Raw genomic sequence first — 8477 nt, forward strand, 5'->3', positions numbered from 1 at the left:
GATACCTGCACTCAACCCCTCAGAAAACTCTAAACTTTCTAGAAGCTTCTAAAACTCAGAGTTCATCTCGGTCAAAATTCAAGAGTTCAGAAAGCAAGTGTAACTTCTGGGAAGCACTTGGCCCAGGCAACTACCTCACTGAAGCCCATTTGCTGATAACACACAATCCAACAGCATCAGTCAAAAGGCAGAGAAAGCCATCCTCTGGAAAAATGTCCTAAGCATTTTTTCCCCAGCACCCCATTTGAAAATAACCATATTTGGCTTAAGAGAAAACTAATGAATTGTGTGTGAACAAAAACAATTAGAAGCAGTATAATTGAAAACTGTTATTAAGTAAGCCAGCTTTGTGGTTCAAGTCTCTATAAACCAAAGAAAGCAATTACCAAAAGATTGCTCTGATGCCTTACTTCAACACAAAAAATCACTTCTTGCATTTTTCAAGTACATATGAGTAACAAAGAAGACAGATTCACACCAAGGCTCAAGCTTTAAAAGACAAAATACACAAAGCCCACTTTCCAGCACCAGTGCCAAAAGCTCCCTCTCCTCTATTTTGTAACTTGTTTTTTCAGCATTGCACTACTACAGTAGAGAAAAAAATATCACATTGTAGTAATCACACTGAAAAAAAATCCAATAAAGTACCAATAAGACTCTCTCAGTCTTATTACCAAACACACTACTTTATTTGCAATAAGTTTCACATTACTTTAAGTTACTATCCAAACTCTAGGATCACATTGGACTGAACATAAGATTTTTATCATGAAAATAACATGACAGGATCAACCTTGAAGTCATAAGCCCACAATAAGCTTTTCAATCTCCAAAGTCCTTTATTTTGTGTGTGTTAAGTTTCCTGTCTTTATCAGACACTCAAGACCCATCATTCTCGAGCTTTTAATGGAGGCTTACCTGCACAAGATTAGACTTCAGTGCTACATCTGATCTTAAAAATTCTTACAAGCAATAGTGGTTTTTTCTCAGATACGTGGTACTGATCAGTGCCTGCAAAGTATTTCATCCCAGCAAACTGATATTTTTTCATAAATGCAAACTAGCATTAGTATTTATTTTAAAAGTATGTAAACTTAAGGTATTTAAGGTATTAAGACTTAAAGTATTAACCATTTTAACAGTATTTAAAGAATCCATTTTCAGCTTAGCAGATGTGTTATTTTTAATGAGTTTGCCACAGCTGCCACTGCCCTCCACACACCTGGTCAGGGCTCTCCAACCTCATTACTTTCTAGTCTCAGAAACAAAAAACCAAATTATACCATAGAAACTGTAGTAACCGAGCATTTTAAAATCACATACAATGGATTCTGAACCAAAAGAACCACTGCATTTCCACCCTTTTGGCAGTGCCAGACACATTCACTGCCCAGACAGGGGCAGGAGACACAAGAGCATCAGTCTCTCAGTGAGTCCTTGCAGCAGCTTTTCAGCTGCGGATGCAACCTCACCGTAAGTCACACAAAAAACCATCCCCCTAAAAAGCCTTTTCCACAAGCCCATGAAACACTTCCTTGATGCTTTGGAAAAGAAAAGAGCACTGGCTCAGGGATAACTCAGGTGCAGACACAGGGTAAGTGCAAGAGTGAAGACAGCTGAGCTGTGATTTTTCTCCTAGTGAGGGCTCCGCTAAGAGTTTGTAAAGGGGGAAAAAAATAACACCTACAGACACAGTAAACTAAGGTAAGAGAAAAGCTGTTTGTCTACTTACTAATTCCTCTCTCAAATCCAACTGAACAAGATCGCTAGGTCCAAACCCAAAAGTTCCACAGTGAGAGTTCTTTTTCATACTGAGAATGGGAAGTGCCTCTTTCAGGTTTTATCTTTCGATTAGTAAGATTGATGAGCATAAGCAATTCATGACAACATCAGTTCTCATCTGTGGAAGTATTACTGCAATGCGAAAGTACTTCTGCATTACTAAATATCGGGAATATGGACAGCAAATCCACTTTATCTGAACTTGTTTTGATACAGAAGGAGTCTGAGCATTTGACAGAATAATGCCCCTCCTATTTTAATAGCACAGCAACCTATTATATAATGAGAATAATACTAAAAAAAATTCACCTAACTCATTTCTTTGCCCCACAGGTCTTTCCAGTTAATTCATCCTCATACTTCAAAGATCCTTCATAAATTTAAAGAAAGCACGGGGTCTGGCTGATTCCAAACAGGGAGTTAGCTCTATGACTAACACTGGCCTTGAAAGACCTGCCTGACATCCTCAGCCCTTGGCTTTGAGGGCACCCCGCCACCCGCCCCATGCATTACCACCCATCTCCTCCACACACAGCGCTCCTGCACACCAGCCACCACGGCACAGACACCGGGTGCACAGGGACAGCCTTAAATCCCCTCATCTGCTGCCATGGATCAGCGGAACTGTGCCCTTCCCAGCACCAGTGCTGGCCATCCAAGCCTAGGGCTGCACCTGCGGGGAGGCCACGGGCTCTAGAAGGAGCAGAAGGCGGGTGCAGATGCTGGTGCTGGTCTGGAAGGCTGCCTCCCTCTCGTCCCTCATACAGCCGTACTAACAGCATCCACCGCATACACGGCCTCAGGCAAAGCGGCGGGGGAAAAGTGCATTTTCAATGCCAGGCCGGAGGGCTGCACACGGCGAGGCACCAGGGAGCGCCCTGGGTCCCGCAAGCCTCCAGCGGGGCTGAGGTGGGATCCGCGTCCTCCTTCTCGGAGGAGAAGTGGGAGGCAGGAGAGGGCACCTGGAACAGAGTGTCGGGCAGCTCCCGGGCAGGGTGGAGGGAGAGATGCGGAAATAGAGAGGCGCTGGCCGGGCCACCCCGGGGTTAGTCAAGGGCAAAGCCGCGGGAAGGACGCGTGTTTCGGGGGCCGCGGGGCAGCGCGGTCCTGCAAGGACGGCGAGGCCGCACGGAGGGTGGGAGTCGCTCCCGGCAGCCCCGGTTCGGAGCCCGCTCCGTGCGGCCGGGAAGGGGCCAGCGGCGGCCCGGGAGCGGCCCGGGAGCCCCGCAAGGTACGGCCGGCACCGCTCCGCCGCCCGCGGAGGATGCACCGCGCCGGACTGACCATGGACGGGTTTCTCTCAGCGCCGAGCGTTCCTGGCCCCCCTTCCCCGTCTCCCGCCCCACAGACCCCACCGCCCCGGCGGGCACCAGCCCCCGCCGAGCTGCCCTCCGCAACCGCGGCTTTCGAGGCCACCCCGCGGTCCTGCGATCTAACTGGCATCGGGACTTCTGTAGAGTTTTTTCTAATTGTGCGGAGAGCACGGATTAATATTAACATATTCACCCATGGCTGGACACCGCAGATCTCCATCCAAAAATAATTAGTTTCTTGGATGGCCGCCTGCTAAGTAACGCGCTTTAAAAGACTGAAATTTCTCTCTCTCAAAGTAAGGAAAATCTACCTCCTGAAAACCTCTGTAAATTTGGGAACTGCTCCTTCTGAAAGACGCTCACTCTTCCCTTTACAAAGTACCCCCGAAACCCTAACACTGCCTGCAGGGCAAATCCTGAATCCTCCTCTCTCCCACGCCTTGCCCGAGGATGCGGGACGAGGCGGGACTCGGAAAGCAGCGGCAGCTGCTCCGAGCGAGAAGCCGCGGAGCCCCGCACGCCGGTGCCCCGGCCGGGAGCACCCCACCACACGTGGGAGCCCCGCACCTCCGGGCGGACACCAAGGGCGACAAAAATTAATTACAACGGCAAACATATAAGAAATTAGGGGCGAGTTACGAAGTTTAAAGTTTCTTGGAGAAACAGCGGAACGGGGAAGATGCCACGAGGAAGGAGAGCGGAGCATCCCCCAAGCCGCCGGCCCCGGCCGGCAGCGACGGCGCTCCCACGGCCCCGGGACGCGCACTCGCCCGGGGACCCACGGAGGGAGGGAGGGACGGAGGGACGTACCGGCAGTCAGGCACACGGGCAGGAGCAGCCGGAAGGTGAGCCCGCACACCACCTCGCTGGCCATCGCGGCGGGCGGGGGTCGCGGCCGGCCGGCCGGAGAGCCGTCCCTGTCTGCGCGCCACCGCCGCTCCTAGGGCCGCCCGTGAGCGGAGCCGCCGCGGCGGCGGAGCATCGCCCGTCCCTCCTCGCCTCAGCCGCGCCGCCTCACGCCTCCCGCCGCATCCCGGCGGCAGCCCATGCAAGCAGCGCCGCGCCGCACCCCCGGCCCGGAGCACGCACACACACGCCCGCCCCTCCGGGCTCCCCCCACCGCCCTCCCCCGCTCGCCCGACGGCGCGGGCCCAGCGGCGGCACCGGGAGCGCCCCGCGCCGCGCCAGGGAATTGCCCGCGGTGCGCCCGCCCCGCCCCGCTCCGCGCCTCCTCCGCCCCCGCCCCTGCCTGCGCGCCCCTCCGCCGGCACCGTCCTGCCACCGCGCCGGCTCCCGCTCGGCGCTCAAAACTTCGCCGGCTTTCCCTAACGCTTCTTTCCGTGTCGGTTTCGGAGAGGGGTGCTAACAATTTTTTCTTTCTTCACTTTTTTATTCGTTTAAAATTTTGTTGTTAACAGGGTTTTTTCTTGACTGGGGAGCGGTTTTCTCTAATCTGTTCACTTTCCGGCCCTCCTCCTTCTCCCCCCCTTCCCCCTCCCCTTTCAGCAGCACATTTAGGTCCACAAGAAAATTGTCGCCTGGAAAAAAAATAGATCTCCGGTGGCTGGAATGTATTTGACTTTTCTGGAAAGCTTTTTACCCTTTAAAATGCGGTGCTGGTTAGAAAATGCTGTGGGTTTAAAGGGACCGCGTCAAGGCCCAGCTGGTGTGTCCCTGTGCGTGTGCTGAATGAACCTCACAGGCGGGGTTGGAATAGCGATGCTGTAAAATATAAAGTTATTAATGTTGTTATCAATACAGGTAAAAATGTGTTTCACTTTTGGCAATGTATTGCAATGCCTCACACTTAAATGAGGGAAGTTTAGATTGAAAAGCCTCTTCCTGGGGGCGGTCCTTTAGGTAACTTCACTCTGGGGTCAGAGAAAGCAGGAGCAGTGACCCTGTGGTCCTTGACATAAGTTCTCAGCCTTTCCTCCTGGTGAAGGACCTCATCCAGTCTCGCTTCAAATGTAAAGAGTCCTCGATTTTGCTCTTGAAGTCTTGTTTGAATGTTTGTTTTGGGATTTTTTTTTCCCCTCTTATAATTACTTAAGCATATTTTGCTTTCTTGTGCTTTCTAAAAGAAAGTATTTTCATATCCTTCTTGCAGAGAAAAATAATTGCAAACGTGAACATGACTCACAGGAAAATACAAGGGGTCTTTTAAAGAAAATAATTAAAACTGCATTTGGGGGGTTCAAATGACTATTGTTGAGCCATGTAGACATCTGACTCTTGTTTTATGAATAATGTCAATTATTCAGATATTCAAATATTATGTAATGCGTTAACAGAATCTGAGACAAGTATATTTGAGAAGTGAAGAACTCTAGACTTACATATATGAAAATGCTCAGGAAAAGCAGCTACAGAGAGTAATTCCATGTGCCTAATGAATCTGATAAAAGGAACCCTATCACCAGAGCCTAAGCCTCCTTTGAGGAGGTACAGTCAGCTCACAGGCAGTGTGTGGAGTAAAATGTAACCTCTATCCATCTTAACAGAGATTGTAAGCAAGCCCCATCCTAGCAGGATGAATGTGACACTTTGGTGTCAGGGCACAGCCTGTGGAGGTTGCTCCCTCCCCACATTCAGGCCCAGTGTGGCACACCCACACATCTGCAGGTGGCAGAACACTAGGATCAGCAAGTACTTAGTCTGCTAAACTGATCAGCCTGTGGTAAAGTCAATCCCAACATTGTTTTAAGACCACAGGATCCATCTTAAAAATTCTGAGTTTCCAAGGAAGCTCTCCTTGCCTTAGAGGCTACAAAGCAGCAGTTAATAATAGTCTGTGTGTAGGATACATGCACAGCAGAAACATTCAGTGTGCTTTGGCAACACATTTTCAGATATTGATTGGGTTTGGGGGTTTTTGTTTTGTTTTGTTGGTTTTGTTTTGATTTTGAGTTTTTCAAATTAACTAAAGCCAGGATAAAGTATTTATTATCTTTAGAGTTACCAAATTCATTACTTCAGAAAGCATTGGTTTTATGCTAGTGTTTGGGAATTAATTAGCCACTTTTCAATACTTTCCATTCACACTGTATGAAAAGAGGCGTTTAAATAAATGCATTGCGTGGCTCCTTACATTTTACCAGACTGTTCATCTACTGCAAAATCTATGCAGCCGCAGTGCCACCTTTTGGCTAAAACATCTTTCGTGTAAGCAACAACATCTCTTTCCTGCAACGTGTTTGCATACACAGAATTTTGAGAGAACAATGAAACATCCATTGTCCAACCACACACCTCTGGAGTGGTAAAAAGTATAAAGAAATACATGAAGCCTTACCAAGAATCGTGTACACCTTCTGTAGCTCAGCTGTTGACAGAAACAATAAATGCCTTAACTTGAAAATTGGAGAGGCACTTTAGCCAGCATGAAGCAATAAAGCACAGGACTGACTTAAATATAGAAAGAGAAACTGAATTAATGGGCAAAGTGTCTGTTGATTAAGTGTACCTAATAGAGAACAATTATTAGAAATCGGCCAGGAGCTTATTTAGCTAATGCCAGTTTTTTAAAGTGATGCAAAAGCAATTTGAATATAAAGCAAGAGGTTTGCTTCTTCCCTAAAGACATACAACTTACTGAAATCACACTGTGGGCCACAGAGTTTTCCTCTTTCCCTCTGCAAACCACAGGAAACTGCCAGTCTGTGTGAGTCCTTTAGCATCCAGTAAATGTGCTAGCAGTGGATGTAGCTATCTCATCACCTATCAGCATTTCTTTCCCTTGCTTTCAGCTACCAGGATCTCAGCCCCCCAGATGTGTAACACCCACCTTAGTTAAAAACATTTAGCACTGGAGAGATTGATGAAGCCTTAATAAAGAATGGGAAGATCTTACTTTTATAAAATAACAAACCTCAGCCATGAAAATATTTGCTCTACCTCATCCTGTCACCTTTTCTGTAGTGATAACTTGGGGAGTTTTTTGAAAAATGTTGTTCCCGCTCCATCCAGTAGGCAAAATCAGTGGCAGTGAATTGAGTCAGAAGCCAAGAGAGCTACTGGGAGGGAAAAAGTCCAGAATGTATTGAGTCACAAATTCCACTAGGTAGAATATAATAATTTAGAATTGGTGGTTGAAGTTGACTGCATTGAGCTGACTGTCCAAAACAGTGCTGTTCAGAAAAACAGCTTCTAATTGCCTGAGCTGTTGTGTTTGTTTGGCTGTTTGAATGATGAACTCATGCCTTTGTTCTGTCAGAGACTGAATAATATAACAAGGGCCTGGCTATGGATACATGTATATATATGTATATATTACATGATCACAATCCATACAGCTGGCAAGCTCCATAAATGAGTGCTAAACTAGCTGAAGAAATAAAACTCCTCTATATAAAAAGGCAGCAAGGCATTAAGTTCCACTGAGAGGCAGGAGAAGTTACTGAAGCCCTTTCAGGGCAGTCACTGCTGTACAGTGCTGGTTTATATTTGTTATTCTTACAATATGAGTGTCCCGCTTTGGGGACCTGTGGGGAAGGAAATGGCTTTAACATTTGCAGTGATGATTAGCTAGTGTGTTATGTCTCTTGATCCATGCTCCCTAAGAATACATGAAAACATCCTGCTCCTCGTACCTATTCTCCTCCTGCTCAGTCCTGTCAGCAGCTGGGGTAACAGCCTGCAGTGGCTCACCAGGAGTCAAGCAATTCAGTTTTTAAGTTTAGTTCACATTCACCTCTGACTGAAACTATTATTGTTCTCTTCTAGCATGAAGCTCAGTTAAACTTCAAAATAATATTCAAGTTCAGTTCTGGTTCAAGAAAAGTTTAAAAAAAAAAAGAGTTCAAGCTGATTTTTGGTTCAGAGTGAGTTTAACTCCCCAGTACCAGCAGAAGTCAGTGACTATTTTATCTTCCTAAATTATGAGCTTGTCTTGCTTTACAATAAGGAAATTCATTCCACACAAATGTATGCTGAGTAGGCATTCTTAGAAATATTCAGCTGCCCCAGCAGAGCAGGAAAGTTTCTAAGAAGCATCCAAATTTCCTCCATGCTTGATTTATCTTCCATTCATTAATCCACAATTTCACCACTCATTTCAGATTAATTAGAACTGGGCACAGGGTGTGTGCAGAAGCTCTCTAAAATCAAATGCATTACCAAAGGTCTGATTTTTTTTGCCTCCCAGCCTGTCTTAGTGTTCACAACTAACAGATTCATGTCACAGAGTCTGTCTAGAACTTTCATCTTGCTCAGTAAATACCTATTTATAGAAACTCTTGTTGATTGCTGGTCTTGTTTTGATGGGTTTTACAATGTGATCAATTAGGAAGTATCAAGATGTTATCATCTTTACCTGAGAATAATGTAAAACTCAACAAGAGAGAACTGTCATGTACTCCAGCAGTTCCAGTTTCATCACGT

At 46.7% G+C, this 8477-nt stretch overlaps 1 protein-coding gene across 1 annotated transcript in view; it reads right to left on the reverse strand.

Moving 5' to 3' along the window:
• Positions 1 to 3969, reverse strand: part of PIEZO2 (piezo type mechanosensitive ion channel component 2) — a 285437-nt gene extending 281468 nt beyond the window's left edge. Inside the window, exon 1 of the mRNA XM_054285125.1 lies at positions 3906 to 3969. Coding sequence (XP_054141100.1) covers positions 3906 to 3969 — 64 coding nt within the window. The remainder of the gene's footprint in view (positions 1 to 3905) is intronic.
• Between the last annotated feature and the right edge of the window lie 4508 nt (positions 3970 to 8477).

The sequence above is a fragment of the Melozone crissalis genome, unplaced genomic scaffold (genome assembly GCF_028551555.1).
Source record: "Melozone crissalis strain CALT ecotype California unplaced genomic scaffold, PUWL_Pcris_2 ptg000042l_1, whole genome shotgun sequence".
Lineage (NCBI taxonomy): Eukaryota > Metazoa > Chordata > Aves > Passeriformes > Passerellidae > Melozone > Melozone crissalis.